We start from the raw sequence: 20235 nt of genomic DNA, 5'->3' as shown, positions 1-20235 counted from the left end.
TCTTCTCGTTGTACTTTTTATTTGCTGCTAATAATAAAGATTTTCTTTCTTGCTTTGAGTAGAATGCATTACTTTTATTTTTTCTTGATTTTTTGGCTTCTTCTCGTTGGGCGTTGTTTTGGATATCTTCGCCGCGCCCCACGGGCGAATCAAACTTTTTCGGCGAGATAATTTGTCCTGGCGTGGCCCTTCCTTTAAAGGCGTTATAGTTAGTCGTCTCGCCTATAGGCGTTGTAATTAAACATCTGACGATAAATCTTCTATGATTTACTCTTGGGATGTGCGCTTTGACACGTACGCGATCCGACGACTCGTATGACACTACTCGTTCGAACCTTATAACTTCGAATCGACGTTAGGACTGAGGTTTATAAATAGGGAGTTTTTGCTCTTTTCCTTCCTTCCATTCCTTTTGCAACTTCTAACCTAGTTCTACCCACTTGTCTTTCTTTTCGTAACTTCGGTAGAGCTTCTTTTCTTCCTCTTCAACCTTCGGTAGGGCTTCTCAATCGTCTTCCTTTAAAGACGTCCGTTCCTCTCGGCTTTGAAGTGTTACCCGTAAGGTATTTTATTTCGTACCTTTACTCTTTTTCTTGATTTAGTTTTGCTCAAAGGAGAAAAACCCTAATTCATAGGTTTAGAGAATGGTTATCCTGAGGGAGTTAGATGAGAATGAGGGGAGAATCTCGGCCTCTTCTCCTGGTTACTTTGAGTGGGCGCGACAAGTTCGCGCCCATTATACTAGGGCAAACGGCGTTCTTAATAGCCGGGGATTTTATTCGGAGTTGTGGGGTTTTGATGTTGGAAGCAGTAGCGATAGTGACAGTGATAGCGATAGTAGTAGCGGTAGTGGTAGTGATTGTGTCATAATTTCCCCTTCCTCTTTCACAGGAAAGCGGAAAAACCCTTGCCGAGATCTGGTGGTTGCTGGCTATACTCCCGTCACCATGGAAGTTCCTTCAAAATACACTAGTGCGGAGATGGTGATGAGCTTTAGGAAAGCCGTCAGACTTACAGAGTCCAAACATGAGGAGTCTATCATCACTGAGCCTGTCCGAGAAGATGAGTTTGTCTTTTTTAAGAACGGCACCCCGCCGGATTACTTTTACCTCTACACTGGCGTGATCCAACCTCTAAACCTCTGGCTTCCTTTTACTTCTTTCGAGGCGGAGATGTTGAGGGTTCTTAATGTCGCCCCCACTCAACTTCATCCTAACAGCTGGGCCTTCGTAAAAGCCTTCGAGGTGATGTGCCTAGGTTTTGAACTGGTACCCTCGATTGGTGTTTTCTTCTGTTTTTACCATATCAAGAACCTAAAACCCCAGACTATGGTTTCTCTTAGTAGTCAACCCAATCATCGCCTCATGAGTCTGTATGCCTCCAACTTCAAAGGCTTCAAGGACTCCTTCTTTAGGGTTCGCAGTAGCGACCAACTTCTCGATCTAATGTATGATGAGATAGGAGATCCCTTGTTCCCTTTCTACTGGACTGGCAACCCTAGGCTTATAAAGGGAACCATCTTTGAGACTTTGAGTGACTTTGAGCAGGACATTGTCCACTTTCTTGATTCTTTTGCTCTTATGGACACTGTGTTTTTCTGATTCCTTTATTTTTCAGAAAGAATGAGGACCATTTCGAATGAAGAAAGACTGGCGTTCTTGGCGAAAGCTCGTCAACAAAAAGCCAATCCTGCTGCTGGCGTTGCCGACCCTCTGAAGCAGCTACAAGTGGAAGAGGCTGGAGTTAAAGAGGGACGGAGCAAGAGAAAGCATGATGGGCGCATCCCTGTTGAGATCCCAGGAAAGGCTGCTGCTAAAGAGGGTGTCGTCCCGCCTCCTAAAAAACAAAAAACTGAGAAGACTAGCCAACCAGCTGGAGATGCTGACAAAGGCAAAGGCAAAGCTTCCAGTTCTACTCAGCCTTCATCTGAAGATACTGAAGCCGCTGCTTCTCTTTCTTGGGCTTCCTTCGATCCCCTCGAGTTTATTGAGAGGGGGGTGACTATGGTTGGCGATATGACCCGATTTACTAACACTCCTACTGAAGACTTGAGGAGAAAAGCCTTGGAGTATGAGGTAAAAGGTACTCTTCTCAACTATTTGTTGACGAATCGGCAGGAGCAGGAGGTCCAAGAGGCGAAACGGAAGGTGAAAGTCGTTGATGACCATCTTGCTGACATTGAGAAGAAATATTCCGAGACCAAGACCAAGCTGGAGGAGGATATCAGGAAGCTGAAGGATAGCCAGGAGGGCGAGGCTGAGAGGTTGAAGAAGGAATATGAGGATAAGCTGGCGAAGGTGAAGGAAAGTTATGCCGCCTCCGAGACCAAGCTGAAAGAGAATGCTGCTGCTCAAGATGAGATGATTTCTAAGCTTTCTAAAGAGAAAGATGCAGCGGTGTTCTCCGTGGGGACCTTGGGCGAAGAGAAGGAGAGGTTGGAAACTGACGTGAAGGAGCTTCAACTGTATGCTGCCAACCAGTACGAGGAAGGCTTCGCCTATGCCCTTGAGCAAGTCAAGCTTCTTTTCCCAGACCTCGACGCCAAGCGCCTAGCTGAAGCTGATGCGATGAACCAGATTATTGATGGAAAGCTTGTTCCCTATGTACCTCCCAGTGAATGATATGACCTTGTTTGTAATGAATTTAATTCTGCCCTTATGTGGCTTTTGTAACTACTTGTATGTCCCTTCGTGGTTTGAACAATTTACCCTTTATTGGGTTTCTATTAATCCCTTTATTTGCAATAATCTTCTTTCTTCATAATTTTGCGGATGAATTTTGCATTACGTTGTGAGGTAACGCCTTCTGTCATTCTCACCTTGGAAACTTTGTCCCTATACCCGTTATAATAATTGTGAATCGATAGAAAATACTTTATACCTGTCATTTGGCGTTATAGTGAATTGCCTTGCTTTGGTTGTGTGTAAGCTTCTTCTGGCGGTGTTGATAATTTCGCCTTTCTTTGCTGTATCTTTTTCTGACGCTCCCTACGGGTAACGCCAAGGCCTTTCAACCTTGTTTTATTTTCTTTTTCTGACGTACCCAACTCGTAAGACTTACAGGTAACGCCAAGGCCTTTCAACCTTGTTTTATTTTTCTTTTTCTGACGCACCCAACTCGTAAGACTTACAGGTAACGCCAAGGCCTCGCAACCTTGTTTAATTTTTCTTTTTCTGACGTACCCAACTCGTAAGACTTACAGGTAACGCCAAGGCCTTGCAACCTTGTTTAATTTTTCTTTTTCTGACGTACCCAACTCGTAAGACTTACAGGTAACGCCAAGGTCTTGCAACCTTGTTTAATGTATCTTTTTCTGACGCACCCAACTCGTAAGACTTACAGGTAACGCCAAGGCCTCGCAACCTTGTTTAATTTTTCTTTTTCTGACGTACCCAACTCGTAAGACTTACAGGTAACGCCAAGGCCTTGCAACCTTGTTTAATTTTTCTTTTTCTGACGTACCCAACTCGTAAGACTTACAGGTAACGCCAAGGCCTTGCAACCTTGTTTAATTTTTCTTTTTCTGACGTACCCAACTCGTAAGACTTACAGGTAACGCCAAGGTCTTGCAACCTTGTTTAATTTTTCTTTTTCTGACGTACCCAACTCGTAAGACTTACAGGTAACGCCAAGGCCTTGCAACCTTGTTTAATTTTTCTTTTTCTGACGTACCCAACTCGTAAGACTTACAGGTAACGCCAAGGCCTTGCAACCTTGTTTAATTTTTCTTTTTCTGACGTACCCAACTCGTAAGACTTACAGGTAACGCCAAGGCCTTGCAACCTTGTTTAATTTTTCTTTTTCTGACGTACCCAACTCGTAAGACTTACAGGTAACGCCAAGGCCTTGCAACCTTGTTTAATTTTTCTTTTTCTGACGTACCCAACTCGTAAGACTTACAGGTAACGCCAAGGTCTTGCAACCTTGTTTAATTTTTTCTTTTTCTGACGTACCCCACTCGTAAGACTTACAGGTAACGCCAAGGTCTTGCAACCTTGTTTAATTTTTCTTTTTCTGACGTACCCAACTCGTAAGACTTACAGGTAACGCCAAGGTCTTGCAACCTTGTTTAATTTTTCTTTTTCTGACGTACCCAACTCGTAAGACTTACAGGTAACGCCAAGGCCTTGCAACCTTGTTTAATTTTTCTTTTTCTGACGTACCCCACTCGTAAGACTTACAGGTAACACCAAGGCCTTGCAACCTTGTTTAATTTTTCTTTTTCTGACGTACCCAACTCGTAAGACTTACAGGTAACGCCAAGGTCTTGCAACCTTACATTTGGTTCAGAGCTTTCATATGAGTTGATCTTGAATAATTTTTTGTTCAGAGTCCGCAGCTTAATCATGATTACTGCAAATAAGCTTTGATACATTAGAGGTTCAACAATAATAATATATGAAAAATAAAATAAACGAAAATGATACCGCCATGGGCGGTTTGTCGCGGCGCTCCTCGCCTAGTAAGAAAAGCAATTATGTTTTGACGTGGCAAGACTGAGCTCCATTGCGGTAGTTATCGCGGAATATGCTTCAACCTGAAATATTAGTTGGCGGCTTCTTTCTCGCCGAGTGGCAACAATGACCAACTGCTTGTGTTTTAAGATCGCCGCTTGAAAGGGTGTTGATGTTTATTTTGACCATATAAGAAAAGTACAGACAATGCTGATGCTTAACTTGGTTGTATGTGTGTGTAAGGCTTGATTGCGCAGATTTGTGGTGAAATTTATATCTCATCAAATACAAAATGCAGCACCTGAGCATGAAACTTATTTTGGGACATTTTGAAAGAGTGAGAACACTCAATAGACATTAATAATAATAACAGTAAGCACATTATTATACAAATAATAAATAGATGAATATTAATCTAAAGTAATGGATCATCATATGCTCAATAGCAATGGGTATTCTAAGTTATCATCATTCCTTTGATAAAAATACTAAAATGAGATAAAACAAATCCAAATATCCGTCAAAATAGTTGTAAGTTGTCGAAAACAGAAAGTAAAGGATTGAAGGCACCTGGATTATGGTCGTTCAAGCCGGCAGATGATCTGTATATGTTCGCTTTATAACTTGAATCGTTTACCATTGTACTTGTCCTCCTCACGTCTCTTTACCTCTCACGTTGTGGTCTACATTGCATCGTATTCATCCTTAAATCGCCATAGTTCCAAAATTTGCTCCAGTTTCCACAAAACAGTTACATGATTTTGACGGCGACGATGTCCACGTTTGAAACAATCGATAAGCGAAGTTGCGCCATCAGGCAATTGGTAGCAGGATGGCGATATTGGACGACGACAACAATTTGGCGAGACGGCGAGTTTAGATTCATGAAACCAAACATAAAAGAAACAAAGTAAAATAGAAACAATAGATGATGAACCAAATTAAAGTGAGTTAGTCATCAACGAACAAGTACGCCAGTACACAAACATTATAGCGACAAAACAAAGGGCAGTTACATGTTGATAGTTTATTTTGAAGCAACAAGACACAGTGCTATGCTCCGTTGTAGCCAATTAGCACAAATCAAATCAATAAAATATACCATGACGGAAAATTGTTAAAGGCTTCATAATTGTGTTAGTCTGTTAGATTTAAGTTATACTCATCGATTTCCACTCATGAATTATACTCATGAATTATACTAAGGTCATCAATTGAAAATATATAAATCAAATCAAATTAAATTAAATAGAATATAAGCACAGGCAATTACCGTGGCAAAAGGGGTTATATTATATTAACAGGTACCGAAAATTATTGAGAGGATTCCATGAAATCAAGAGTACACAGTTGAGAAAACTTAGCTTTTAACAGAAAAACGAGTCAATCGATTACCGCTGTGGGCGTCTTTCTTTATCTCTATGATGGCTTCCAGAGAACAGCATGAGGACAAGAATTTGTTGAATCAACTATGACTTCCCAAACGAACCAACGACGGCGGTGACATCGTCAGAACTCAAATGGAAAGGTTGGTATGACGGCAAAGCAATATCACCGTGTTTATTCAAAAAGAGAGTGGTAGGCTGGGAAACAATAATTTTACCGCAGCCCCACGGTGGGCGCCAAAATGTTCTGGTAAAAAACAAGGGGGTTTGTATTATTGATCAAATGGTGTGATTACACTCAGTTCAATCCCAACAACCCTGGGAGTTTAATAAGTCAGAATTCGATCCTCTTACAGATGAAAATATGAAGCTATTTATAGACCATTAAAGTCTTCTTCTCCAAGCTAGGGTTCCTAAAAATCCGGTCTTCAGCGCCTTTTCCGGTGATGCAGCGTGAAGGTAGGAATGAAAACCTTGGTCTCCAAGCCATGGCAGTTCCAAGGAGTTGTTTTCTTCATTCCCAAGTTAATCGCTAAGGCAGGGAAGGATGAAGATATTTTGTTATCGTGGGTAAATCCGTCTTATGGGCGTTATCCGTCGTTGCCTACCTCGCCCAGGCCTTATATCGCCAAATGGATGTTTAAAATTTAATTGTTTTGGGCCTGTTTCCTTTCTCATATTAATTGGGCTAGTTTGATTTTGCCTTCAAGCCCATTGCCCAGTCCAAATACCAACAACTTTTATTGCCTTGAAAAAAATCTTGATTGTCTTAATTGAATACCACAAGATTTATCTGACTTTTGTAAAAGTCTTGATTGAATATCACAAGATTTTTTTATCATAAAAAAGTCTTTTAAAATCCTTTAAAATCTTAATCCAATACACCCCCTAAATGAATTTTCGTTTTCTTAATAAAGTAAGGGTAAATGATTTAACTTATCAATTTTTATTATTTCTTAATCCGTGTGAAAAACTCTAAAATGACAAAAAATTTGGGACAAAGGGGAGTAATAAATAAACTTGAATGGGCTCGTTTGACCCAGTTTTTTTTAGAGCTTATGCAAACAGCTTATGCAATTTTTATATATTATTATAAGTTTGTCAAGGTAGTTTATAATAAAAGAGTTTATAAAATTACAATTTTCACTAGTGTGAACTTACAAAATAACATAAAACTTAATTTATATTGCATAAGTTCTAAAAAAAACTAGGTCAAACGGACACTAAGCCAACCAAAACAAGTCTGTAATTTTTTTATTGATATTAGTCTTTGATTCTTTTTGATTAATAGTCTTCTAGTTGTTTGGTTTTATGATTTTTTTCGTATGATATAGTGGTTAAAATTTTACCCTTTTTTCATTGGTTTTCGTGTTTTTAACCCATAGTACGATGATACGGAAACTTGCATCACTTTTTTTTTTCTTTTTAATTTTAAATTACAAACAAATATTCATGTTATGAAGTGTGACCACGTGCATTAATAGGAGAAGAACCTACTAAGATGGATGTTTAGTGTAGGAAATAATTGGAGATTGTTTTACGGATTTTTTAAAAGTAATGCATTATCAAATACTCAGCATACATAAACATTTTTGCTATAATGGACTCTTGCTGAACTGAATATCGAAGTTACGTACTGTCTTGTCTCGACAAAAATTCCAGAGAAACTGCATAATAATCAGGTAAACAAATTTCTAAATTGTTTTACATTTTGTTTCTGTAATGTAATTCACTTGCATCCTCTTACATCACCTAATCTTATACTCTTTCAGCTACACAACTGCCCCGTAAAGATAGCTGGAGGCGAAAAAAGTGGACTGAGAGCTGCAAAGTTTCTGTTGAATATAGCATTCATGGGAAATGTAAATTGCAATTTAATTGATACAAAGTTTGTGATACAAAAATTGTCCTCGTATAAGGACAAGTATACCAGACTATTTTTATCCCGTTACAAAATTTCCTCCATATGATTCCTATAAAAATTTAATAAATAACAAAAGGAAACCTCCACAATCTTTTACCAATTTTCTGCTTTGATTTCTCCTTCAATCCAAGGATAAGAAGTGGAGAAATATATTTTCCATCACCTATTTGATGTTTGTTTTCATTTTCTGCCTAAACTTCCCTCAATGTTGACACTTAGGAGAGTTGGGGACTTGTCAAACATGGATTTGGGAATTACTGAGAAAGGAAACCACACACCTCGTACTTTGAAACAGCTTATCTACCCTTTGCCATACCATGCACTGAATATCTAGGAGCTTCCTTGCTTTTTCTTGTAAATGTGAATGTTTCCGAATTGTCTCGCCATGTATCTGGCAAGATGAAGAAACACAGTAAATATACAATCAGGAAAAGAAAAAAAAAACACATTCATTTGAAATTCTATAAACAATTGAATTGGCCAAACCTTCAAAAATATCCTGATGACAGCTTGTAGAAACTCAAAATTGTTTCTGGAGGAGAGCTCAAAAATAAAATAATCCACAAGCTGTTCAATTGACACCAACTCAGGTCTCTTCTCATCTTCTTGCTCATCATTGTCATCATCATCATCATCATCATCATCATCAATGATCTGAAGCATTCGGAGTTCCATATCCAGAGTTGATGGATCTAATCCTTTGATGTACTCGGTGAATGCTGCAACTGCAATATAGAGTGTGTTTGGATGAGCTCTCACCAAACATGGTTATGAAAGAACCTTATTTTGTAAAAGTAATTTTGTAAAAGTGAGTTTGAAGTAAAGCACTATATGGTTAAATGTTTTTACTCTAAAAGGAAGGCTGATATAAAACCTAGTTCAAATTTATCAACCCAGTGTAAAAGTTTCTATCACTTCAATAAAACCAAGTCTCAGTGACAAAACAATTTTATTTTGAAATAACTAAACATCAATTTCTTCACTCAATTTCTTTTCTTCAATAAAACTATATTTTGAACGAGGCAAAATTTCCAAGCATGCTATAATTAACCTCCTGTAATTAACATACAAGAACTCAATATGCAAATAAAAATGAAATGTTGGATTCTTACAACTGTTCGAATCTTTTGTGGATTGAAGAAGATACAGAAAACGGGATGATGGTGTATCCAATCTTGTCTTGTTCTTTTGTTTTTCACTGTCTACTCCATCCTTTTCTGTTACTGATACCTTCCCAGGCTCAAACAATATTTCCCCCGAGAGCGATGGAACTGATGGCAGGAAGAATGGAGCCTTTTCAGGTTTTTTTGGAGGCTCAATAGGTTTATTGCGAACCTGGATTTCAGAATTCGACATTCAACAAGCAGGACAAACTAAATGTCATTCACGAGCATAACAGAAAACAAAAAAAGAAAATGAAGAATGAGGATGAAACAGAAGTTCATAGTATCTGAGAAGGAATTATGTGAGTAGTAGAAGACCTTTATAATGTCTAAATTGATCAAGCTTTGCCACTGACTCTTGGGCAGCAATGAAAGTGTAACTAAATCAGGTATTTGCTTATCTTGAGTTGGGAAAGCCGGAGCATCTTTAGGTTGAGAGGCAATCACCAGCTCACCAGAATGCTCAACTTGAGCATCTCCTGTGGAAGAGATAGATGGCAACTTGACGCTCACAACCTCTTTTCCACTTGCATATGAATCAACATTTGAACTACTAGAGAACATTGCCTGGCTTACCCTGATAAAATTTCTCAATATCAAAAACTGCTTTATATTAACATGTTCAATTACATTCAGAAATTGATAGAACCATAGATCCATTCAATGTCATTTAAATTACAAAGGAAACACTTCTCCCATTCAAGATTGTTTGCCCCTTTCAGAAACTTAACAAAATAAATATTTATTGACATGATAGTGAAAAATTTACATTGAGAATGTTGCCTCAGTAATTTCATTCTAGAAAATGACTTTCTCCTACAAGAGGGAATCAGTTTCCTCATCTTACAGGATAGTTTGCCAAAGACCAATAAAAGAATACATAATAGATGCAACAAATACTTGGAAAAATATCTCTGCAAAATTATGTTCAATGAACAAAGAAAACAAATTTGGAAACTTACCACAGGTATACCCCATTTTGATCAACATGGGTAGTGGCTAATATATCCATGTTTGGGGACAGTGATAACGCCGTGATAGGCACATCAACTTGTATAGCATCTATCTGTCTCGCTAAGATCACATCCCAAATTCTAAGACTTCCATCCATACTGGATGATATAAGCCACTTCCCATCCTCACTGAAGCACAAATCTGTTATACGATCTGTGTGTCCTTCGAATTTACGAACAAGTCTGAGAGCCACGACATCAAACAATCTAATTATTAAATCATCTGCTACTGTAGCCAGGAGACCTGAAATTCATTATAAACATTCAATCAACTTCATGGCTCAAGAATATGAATTATACAGTAAAAAATATTTTCTTCTACTCATAATCATAGCTCATACACAACAATATTATTATTTATTATTTTTAAAAAAAGGAATTAGGAATTTACAAACACATGGATATAGGAACATGAAAAGTAATGAATATTTAGATTACCATTATAACGATGGTAAACAATCTTAACAACAGAACAACCAATATCCCATCTGGATTTAAGTACCCGTTCTTTGAAATCCCAAACCTGCAATAAAACAAACCCGTAAATGAGGATTTCCAGTTCAATTAGCGATGCTAACCATAGTGATTATGATCGCTTATTAATTAACTTTAACAAGTGACAATTACAGAGTGCCTTCAAACAAGAAATATGAACCTTTATATCTCCTTGATATCCCGCAGTTATCATGAGAGTATTTGTTGAGTCACAAGCAACTCCAACCACTTCACTATCATGAGCACAACTTCTTGATTCTGACATGTCAATGTAAACACCCCTGCGAATTCCTGATTGAAGGTTGAATTTTTCGATCCAACCACCAGCTGTCCCTAAAATGGCAAAATTGCCACAAGCACTGATGGCACAAGCCTGTTTCAATATGAAAGCAGTATTCAGTTAGTATCCACCACTCTGTCAAAATGCCTATAAAAAAGTGACACCCTAATAGAGAAAAGCCGCATATTTTCTATTATTATGCCACACATCCAGCAGTTTTTTCATCATAAAAAGGACAAATTGAGCGACCTACTAAAATAAGCAGAGCATTACACACATACTGTATCTTCTATGGAAGCATTAATTGTTAGGAATTAAAAAACTCAATGAAGAGGAATTCCTAACCTTTACAGGTGTTGGATTTTCAGGGCATGGAGTCAATATATGCTTTCCAAGAACAAAATTTTGAAGTCTCCACACATATGCTTGAACAGTATCCATATGGCAAGTAACCACATTACACCAATCGCGCTCTCGAATTTCAGCTGAAGTTTGCACAAGAAAAATATAAGTGAAACTTCTAACACTCTTTCTTATAAACCACTGAGACTAAATGCTTCATGTACAATAATAGACAATAGACATATTACATACATATGTTTGCATAAAGATGAATTTTTAATGAGTTTTGTTTAGCTTAACAGCTGATTTGGGACAATATTTGGTGATTGGATTCTATTATATGTAACAGCTGATACATTGATGTTTTCTCTTTTTCCTTGATTATTTCCTTTTTGTTATGGATTAATCCTTATCCATAATTGTGCCGAATTACTAAATCTTAATCAAACCAGCTAGAAAGCAAGACAAAAATAAGAATCATTTAATCATTCACTTCTTTGTAAGCACATATTCTCATGACCCACTTACTAACCATACTTTTCATAAATCGATTCAAAGAAACAATAAATATAACATCAAGTCGTTGGATTAATAATATCTATGTATAAGTTTGGTCACCACCACTCCAGTACAACTACACCCGAATGAATGAATACCAAAGGAAAACCTTACCACAATCAAACGCAATCACAGGCTTCAATTTTATTTCTTCCTCCTGTACAAACATACGCATATACAGAGAAAACATAAGTATATAATTTGGATTAAAGTGTGTAAAAGACAATGTACAAATTTTGAGTTTACAAAAGAAACAATTATAGAAATAAGCACAACTATAACAAAGTGCACAATAATAATTTAGTTGAAGAGGGAAAACCACTAGCAGCAGCTGGTATTTTCAATAAATATAATTTTTCATTAACAAAGATAAAAAAGAATCAGAAGAAAATATAATTTCTTAATCCCTCCCTAGTCCTTATCCATGTTGACATCTATCTTAAGCAAAAGAAGGCATTATTATCACTTAGACTATTAACAATTAACAATAATTACAAACTCTATTTTTACCGACTTCCAAATTTTAACACAACAACCAAGTACTAATGAATAAATGTGGCTTGGCAAACTAAAGGTGACAACAAATCAAATGAATTTTCATCTATAGCAACATTTGAAAGTAATAATTTTCACTCAACCCACCCGAGAACCTAGGCAACCAGTGCTCCCCCCCTTAAATAACATAAATCCCACAATTTCTTTGACAAAGGCTAACAGTCCCAAAAGTCTTCAAGCATTTTCCACAATGGTATCCTCAACCCGCTCCATCTAGTCTCCACTCCACAACAAGACTATCAGATTTACCCGACAAAAAGTTATTTCAGTGAAACAGATATTACTTGGTAATGTGTGCATTCGTCAGTCCAAATAGAAGGGATACACCCACATAATTACAACAAACATCTTGTCAGTTCAAGCAAAATAATGGCTGCAGTACTAGAAAGATGAATACAAAATGTAGCAAATCAGATTAACAGTGGACTCTAAATTTTGTTCTACATGGATCTTGTAAAAGGATTTTTTAAAATGAAGTAGACATTACTCTGCAGGGTGTGCACGTGTGCACACATGGTGTGTGTGTGTGTGTAACCAAAATTTTCAGAATTTTAACATGATATATAAATAGTAAAGGAGCAAATGCATTCAAAGATCTGTTAGGCAACAAAAAAAATAACAATGTGAGAGCAACGGTATTACCTTAACTCTCATCTTCTTAGCACGTTTAGAAACATGGAGTTGAGAAAGTTCCCTACTTTGTTGATCCTATTAACATTTCAAATTCAATAAGTGTATCAGCAATAAATATGAGGAAAGATATCGACTATTGAGTAGAAAATGGTTTTGAACAGCAAACATACACAAAATATTAAGCCATGGAATATAGCCAATGTAAAATAGGGGGAATATAAATGAGCATCCCAACAGGCATGAAGCGACCAAAGACCAGAAACTAAAAAAAAGTATATAATTAATATTCCATCTGTCTCATTATAAGTGTTGTTTAAGGTAATGCACACTTTTAAGAAAATGATTAGTTGTGTTGAATTCTATAATAAAATGATTTGTTAAGACTAAAATACCCAAATGAAAAAGTAAAATGTTAATAGTAAAGTAGTTAAATGGATAGACCGCTTAAATAAATGAGGGTATCGTCAGAAAATAATAATTAATATTGATTTGATATTCTAAAAATGAAAAATAATTTGAGACAAAATATTCCAAACAAGGCACTTGTAATGAGACAGTGAGTATCTGAAAACACATTGGCATTAGCCTGTTGCATCTAAAAGAACTAAGAAAATATACGAGAGAAAAGGGATGTAGGACATGTAACCCAAGAGTGCTCCTCTTGATAGATTATTCTCCAAATAAACCTAAATTACACTTAGATTAGAAAAAATATCCTCTAAATGAACTACAACCAACCTGAACAACAGAGAAAAGGCGAAAGGCTCGATCCTGGCCAGCAGAAAGAATATGTCTTCCATTGGCATAAAACCTGTAATATATATATAATTTGCATGTGTGAATTGCATGATGGCACAAGTAAAATTGGTAGTATGAAATTTTCAACCATCATATAATACGGTGACGATGCCATAATAATGCTAAATGGCTCAGTTTAACCAAAATGTTTGATATATTTCTGTATGAATAAAGATCTTTAATTTGAAGAAAATAACAGTTAAAAAAGGAGGGGGGAAGAATGGTAGTTAATCCTTCACAAAAGGGTCAAGAAAAGCGGCCGCTAAAAAGGAACAAAGCAAAACCTCAATAAAACTGTTGATATAAAATAGATTTACATCCCTTCAGAAAATCATAACGGGATTCAACAAAGAAAATCCATATTTCTGAAAATCATAGAAAGGCCATTAATGTGACATTGTTTCAAAGCATGTCAGGGAGAAAAAACTTGCATCCAAGGAAAGGTTGACAAATGGAGCATAAAGTACAACAGATAATAGAGTATAAGTTGATTCCACATCCAAGTTAATAAAAAATATTTCTCCTAATAAACTAAGCTAAGACCTGGAACAGTGTTCTTACTTTATGCAGAGGGGAGGAGCACTATGCCCACTTCGAAAGCGCAAAAGGCGAGGGTCACCATCACTTGTGTCAAAAATCCACATCTGAGAAAGAAAAGAAAAAAAGTCGTTATTTCATGTTCAGGCAGAACAGTTAAGTGAAAAAATTAGAAACACAAATGCACACCAAGCAAAAGCAGACACCACAAATGAAAATTTTAAAATCTTATTTACTAAAATGGTTAAACTGATTATATAGTCGGGTATAAAGAACAGCATAATATAGACTATGTATGCCAGAAGAGAATAACTCAGATATTCGGTAATGAGTAAAGGCTACTAACTGACACAGCTCAAGTGACTAGTCACTATAGAGTTCTACTGTTCTTAGGAATAGGCATTTCCATTAAAGACAAAAATGTTACATTGCTAGCAATCAATATGATATTGCAGACATCCAAACTTACTAGGTATCTTCAATTACAAAGAACTATCTTTCTTATTTTTGTATATTAGAAAAAGATATCTATAATAAACCCAAAAGATAATATTGTCCATACATGCAAATTTTATCAAGAAATTGAAGTGTATGCGTGCAAGATTGCATCTTTTTTATTTAAAAAAAAAAACTTACTTTAATAGAGTTGTCTGCTGATGAACTCATTAGCACCGGCTCATTAGCAAAAAAATGTAGTGAAGTTATCACACCATCATGAGCCTCTCTCACAACTGAGTGGAGCCTTTTCTTTTCAAGATTCCATATGCTAATAACACCAGATGAACCTCCAGAAGCCAGAAGGGGCTGTCCATCTAAAACAGATAAAATAAATAAACCAATAAATACCACATAAAAGCTGAATGAGAAAGAGTTCTTGAATATAATTTTGTGATGTGTAGTCTATTTTTATTGTTATTCTTATTTATAGAAGCCAACAAATCCGATTCAAATCAACATGAAAATTATCAACCTTGTGTTTAATGGCAAAGGAAAGAAATTTAAGAGTGTGACAGACAGGTATAATTGTCAATCAACTTCTCCGATAGAAAACATAAATAAACGAGGTTAATTTGAATTGTAGACTTCAAAACAAATTCATGCACAGTTATTATTAACTAAATTGGCAGAAAGTCAGCAAGCAATAAAAGATAAAGCAGTGACTTGAACTAATGGATTTGAATGCTTGACAGTCTTACCAGTGCTGAAAGATAAAGCAGTGACAGAACCACGCGTAGAATGTGTAAACGTAACCAATTCCTGATCATAACGGATGTTGTGAACATGAATCTTTCCATCTGTACAACCAACAGCAACAACATCTAGTGCAGGGGAGGAGACAATACAGGAGATAGGTGAATCCCAACCCTTAAACTCAAATATTTTCTTCTCTGTGTTAATGTTCCAAAGCTGCATAGTGCCTTGCTCACTCCCAATAAGAATCTGTATACAACCGGCATATCAATCATCATAAACAATAGAATATCAAATCTACAACACTTTTACATGGAGAAAGAAAGATATATTATATTGACCTTATTAAGGTAAGTATCCGGATGCACAATACAGGTAGGGATAAAATTGTGATCTAGCTTAATATGGCGGGGACTTGTAAAGGGAACAAGGTTGTCCTTGATTCCCTTGAACTCCCACAAAAACAAGTCACCGGTAGCATCGAGACTAACAACATGGTCTCCAAACAACAGTAACGATTTAACCTTAGCATTATGGCTAGTCCAAGTTGCAACCTGAAAATGCAGCAGAAAATGTTAATTAAAAATATCCAAATAAATAAATAAATAAATAAACTCAGAGAGGTAGCTACCTGATGTGCACGGTGGAAAACAGCGATGTTGGTTCCATAAGCAGCAAAAGTATAATCACGAAAAGAAGCAAGAGCAGTAATCTTGTTGGGTAATTGAGGAGCAACGAGAACCAAAGTGAGCTTAGCACACTGCAAAGGAAGTTACAAGTTGTTAATAGAGCAATAAGGAAAAAAGAAGAAGAAGAAGAAGAAGAAGAAGAAGAAGAAGAAGAAGAAGAAGAAGAAGAAGAAGAAGAAGAAGTTGTTAATTGGCAAGTTACATTGAAAATCTGAAAAGACTTGCCGACGCTGACAGTGACGAAAGTTTCGGTGCCGAGTCTCTGAATAGAGAAAGGGATGCCGGTGGCGATACATCCGATAGCTCTGTAAGGTTCAAATATACCCATCCCGCCGGCTGCTGCTTTCTCCGATACAGGGAAGGGTTTAGTTTAGGGTTTTAAAGTTAACTGCAACTTTTTTTGTTTTTGTTTTTTGTTTTGTAGAAAGAAAGAACCAATAACGACGTCGTTTGCACGGACGGAGGAGGATAGTACTACTAGTGTGTTACTAGTATTTAATTACTGATATTACGGAAATGCCCTTATACTTGAAGAAAATACCAAGTTTAGCCTTATATGTTCTGTCGCGAGAAGAAGTAAGTTTTGATTCATTATCTGAAATTGGCTGTGGCATTTTCCATTATATCATTCTTCTTCTTCTTCTAGCAATTCATAATTCAGAATTCAACCACTTGACATCTCTCTCATTCCAATATTTGTGTAAGAATTCAGAATTCGAAATTGAAACTGAGGGCCAGTTTTGGAGGTTTAGCAATGAAGGATTCCGACTCCGAATCCGAAGCAGCAGCAGCGATATGGAAACAAATTGAGATTTCAGAGAGGTAGCTACTGTACTACTAGTAATGTTTGTTTTCTTCTTTATTTATTAATTATTATTATTATTATTATTGCAATTGCTTCCTGCAGAACTTATGAATGATGATGTTGTTGGTCGTTGTAGCTACCTTGTTTGCTCCATGTATGAAGAAGCTGCATCATTGGCTTCTACTATTTTAAACCGCTTGCGTGATAGAGCCACTACTACTACAACTGAAGAACAAGATATGGTTCAATCAACAGCTATGGTTCTCGTTCAAGCATTCAACCAACTTGGCAGGACACCGGAAATTCTCGATCAACTCAGATCCTATTTCAATTCAATAAAAGCTATTCCTCCCCAACTTCTATGTACCGGGTGAGTCAGTCAGTGGACTGGGTATGCTTTTTCATACCTGCTTAGCTTAGCTTAGCTTCTCTTCTAAAGTATTAAATATCACTTTTCTGTTTTTCTTATTTCCTTCAGAGCTTGTTTTCAAATAGCACAAGGTTCTACTTTCCTTGTTCGCCAATTTCTCCATGAATTTCTTAATGGATGGAGCCTTGAGGATGGACAATATCATGCTGTCATTGCAGAACCCAATGTAGAGTGTCCAACTAGTTTCCACAACCACTTTGTTCTTGGAATTCATGACTATTTGGAAGTTGTTGAGGTTTATGCTGTCACACTTCTTGCAACGGTTCTACAGGATGTAGATCTTGCAATTTCATGGGTTCAAAATGCTCCATTGCCTGAGGAAAATCGACAGGTAAGGCTATTGTTCTCAGCAGATTAACTTTCTAAGTAATGTTACAGACAAGATTAAAGCTTTTTTAATCACCCATTTGTACTGGAATTGGGAAACAGAGTTCTTGTGTGGTTTTGCCTGATTAAAGTGCTCAATTTGCCAGATGATATGTACTTTGCAAACACTAAATCAGCTGCATTTTCTCTAAATGGCACATGTGAGATATGAAAATCTTGCATGTTTATGTTCTAAGAGTGATATTTGTCTTCAATACATGCTTCTCTTTCTCTTTTACATGGTTTTCTTTCATTACAATATTCTAGAAAATGCATTCTCTGTAATGAACTCATCCATCTTCATTATTATGTTGTCTACGGTGGGTATTTTAATAATTTCAAGACTAAAGCTTGGTGCCTAGTTTTGAAAATTAAAAATTTCTATTTTTGTAAATATCAGCCTGTTTGTCCTAAGATGTGATTTTCCCATTCATTTAATAAGTATTGGTATGCCGCTGTATTCGCAGGGACTTCTGAGAAGGTTACACTCTATGCATTCTCTTAAAACTACCATTTCATCTCAAGTTGCCTCTCTGCAATCGCATACAAATAACAGTGAAGGATCGCCCGAGGCCTTGAAAGGCAAACATGCCGATGATAAAACGTATAGGTCCAAAGATGGTGTTTCAAAACTGTCTGAACGGATAGAGACGTGTTTCTGGTGTTTCCGTTCTATTAATTTGAAGTTTGGTAATGCTAAGTTCGTCATACCTAGTGGGAAGATTATGCTCGGTTGTTTGATCTTGTTTGTCTGTTATGTTTTCAGAAGAAAGCAAGCTACTTTGAAAAGGTAATCACTTGAATTCTTGGCTCCCTAGTAGAAAGTCTGTTATTCATTTTTATTTTTTTTAACTGTTTTGGTGGTGGTTGTTCTTTTCTGGGAATGAAGTTTCTGGTCTTATCAAAAGCTATAAAAAAAATTCCCATGTGTTGAGGGCTAGTGGACAATCTTATATATATTAAACTCATCCTTATTTAATTTATACCAATAACTTCATAAACTCATGCATAATTTTTATGTGCACTACGGGGCTATTATCGTGAAGTTAAAATTGGGTACTTTTTTAGCGGATACTCAGGACCGGTGGACTACTAACTAGATAACTAGATTGTGAATGGGAGCTTGTGAGTTGACCTTGTTGAACCCATGGTCACCAAGGGGCGTGTTATAATGTATAATAAATAATGGTATTCTCACTGTGCTGTCTTTACTTTAACCAAAACTTGTTCAATGGATTTGTAAGACCAAAACCAAGTTCAACAGATTTTGTTCTATTTCTTTCAAGGGATTATGTTTTTTTAAATATTGTCTCTATTCATTGTTTAGGATTGTAAGAAGACAAGTGAACGCGACAAAGAGAGCTTTGGGCGATTTGTGGCAGCTTGCGTTTTCTTATGAAGTTGATCCATTGGCAGCTGTTCAACCACTTGTTGCTGCAACACATCAAGGTCAGTGATGGAATTGTTGATCAAGCATGACCTTCAGGAGCCTGTCATAAGTAATCCTCAGAATACCCATCTTGACTATCCTTCTTGTTCTAGAAATGCAATTTGTTGTTTGAAGAGGCGCTTACTTAAGCTGATCAATAAAGCCTTGAGTTTTATGTGCCTTGAATTCGTGTGAAAGTTGCACATAATAAATGCTTTATGCTATTATTTGTACAAGGAATGCTTGAGATTAGAGCGCTCTTATAAAAATAAATTGTAAAATAGATATCACAAATCCACTGCAATGTTTTTACAACAAAATAGTTTGCTATCTGTAGAAATATATTGTTTTAAACCTTTGATTTTAGGATGGTTTACGTTTGAGCTTCTTAAATTGTTATTGTTATGATTATATTATCCACAACAGTGTGTTGTATATGAAGTAAATCAAGTCATAATTGTTTATTGTAAGCTTAGTGTATGTTTGGTTCCATTTTTAGGAGTCAAAATTCATTCTAGAGATGTAAAATTGATTTTGACATGTTTGGTTTCTCTAGAGTAGAATAGATTTTGCCTCAAGAATTGATTTTTACATTCAAATTTATTATTCAACTCAATTTTTATATGAATGTATTCAAACATAAATCATTTTACCTTCAACTCAATTTTTTTCAGAATAAATTATAAATTTTACAGAATCAACATAATCAAGTTTACTCACTGCATAAACTCCCAAAGAAAATGGTTATGTTAGTATTTAAGAATTTTGATTATTTTACTTTATCATGCACATAGAAGGCTGCAGGGGATCAAACTAGCTTTGAGTTATATTGTAAACCTCTTATTTGGGGTAGCTTATGTGATACCCAAGTAACTAGGCTAACTGAAATAATCAACTACATTAACCAACATATTGTAATAAGGGTTTTGTTTTTGTTTTGCGCAAAAGTTTTAGCCATGTACTTAGCAATTTGTTAATGCCTTGTTTAGCTGTCTCCTTAATTAATTTTTCTATAGTTTCAAGTTTCATTGGTTGGAGATGAATTTAGTGTCTATTTTTTACTAACTTAGATGTGGAGTTAAATGAAACCAGAAAAAGTTCAACGTACCTTAAATTATAAAAAAAAAATGAGAAAATTAAAAAATTACATGAGAGTTGAGTAATTATAGTAAATCAACAGAATCAATT

The 20235-nt window shown here is 36.2% G+C and overlaps 2 protein-coding genes across 3 annotated transcripts; one reads left to right on the top strand and one right to left on the bottom strand.

Annotated features, from left to right (window-relative positions):
• Nucleotides 1–7657: 7657 nt before the first annotated feature.
• On the bottom strand, nt 7658–16484 carry LOC123907327 (U3 small nucleolar RNA-associated protein 21 homolog). The gene is made up of 17 exons (XM_045957538.1): nt 16220–16484; nt 15960–16088; nt 15670–15882; nt 15334–15577; nt 14774–14949; nt 14162–14244; nt 13541–13613; nt 12812–12877; nt 11729–11771; nt 11060–11199; nt 10595–10807; nt 10378–10462; nt 9889–10183; nt 9245–9503; nt 8876–9098; nt 8250–8488; nt 7658–8154 (listed from the first exon to the last, which is right to left on the bottom strand). Exons 1-17 carry the CDS (start codon nt 16343–16345, stop codon nt 7999–8001), a joined length of 2763 nt encoding a protein of 920 aa, XP_045813494.1. The 5' UTR covers nt 16346–16484; the 3' UTR covers nt 7658–7998.
• A 57-nt stretch (nt 16485–16541) lies between these two features.
• On the top strand, nt 16542–19413 carry LOC123910132 (protein APEM9). Of its 2 annotated transcripts, none has more exons than XM_045961184.1 (5): nt 16542–16839; nt 16959–17192; nt 17301–17583; nt 18086–18408; nt 18946–19413. In XM_045961184.1, exons 1-5 carry the CDS (start codon nt 16772–16774, stop codon nt 19073–19075), a joined length of 1038 nt encoding a protein of 345 aa, XP_045817140.1. In that variant the 5' UTR covers nt 16542–16771; the 3' UTR covers nt 19076–19413. The 2 variants fall into 2 exon arrangements, with proteins under 2 accessions (XP_045817140.1, XP_045817141.1); XM_045961185.1 differs by having other exon boundaries at nt 16603–16839; nt 16925–17192.
• Nucleotides 19414–20235: the final 822 nt, after the last annotated feature.

The sequence above is a fragment of the Trifolium pratense genome, linkage group LG2, assembly GCF_020283565.1.
Source record: "Trifolium pratense cultivar HEN17-A07 linkage group LG2, ARS_RC_1.1, whole genome shotgun sequence".
Taxonomy (NCBI): Eukaryota; Viridiplantae; Streptophyta; class Magnoliopsida; order Fabales; family Fabaceae; genus Trifolium; species Trifolium pratense.
Note: the sequence above shows the minus strand (reverse complement) of the source record. Positions and strands in the feature narration are given on the sequence as shown.

What these genes read in the sequence shown, in the direction of transcription:
- LOC123907327 (XM_045957538.1), bottom strand. Translation starts at nt 16,345, where the DNA reads ATGGGTATATTTGAACCTTACAGAGCTATCGGATGTATCGCCACCGGC. An exon ending in CAGCAGACAACTCTATTAAA is followed by an intron (nt 14,245 to 14,773) that starts GTAAGTTTTTTT and finishes TTTCTTTCTCAG; the next exon opens with ATGTGGATTTTTGACACAAG. An exon ending in TGTGATTGCGTTTGATTGTG is followed by an intron (nt 11,200 to 11,728) that starts GTAAGGTTTTCC and finishes TGCAAACTTCAG; the next exon opens with CTGAAATTCGAGAGCGCGAT.
- LOC123910132 (XM_045961184.1), top strand. Translation starts at nt 16,772, where the DNA reads ATGAAGGATTCCGACTCCGAATCCGAAGCAGCAGCAGCGATATGGAAA. An exon ending in CCCCAACTTCTATGTACCGG is followed by an intron (nt 17,193 to 17,300) that starts GTGAGTCAGTCA and finishes TATTTCCTTCAG; the next exon opens with AGCTTGTTTTCAAATAGCAC. An exon ending in AAGCAAGCTACTTTGAAAAG is followed by an intron (nt 18,409 to 18,945) that starts GTAATCACTTGA and finishes TTCATTGTTTAG; the next exon opens with GATTGTAAGAAGACAAGTGA.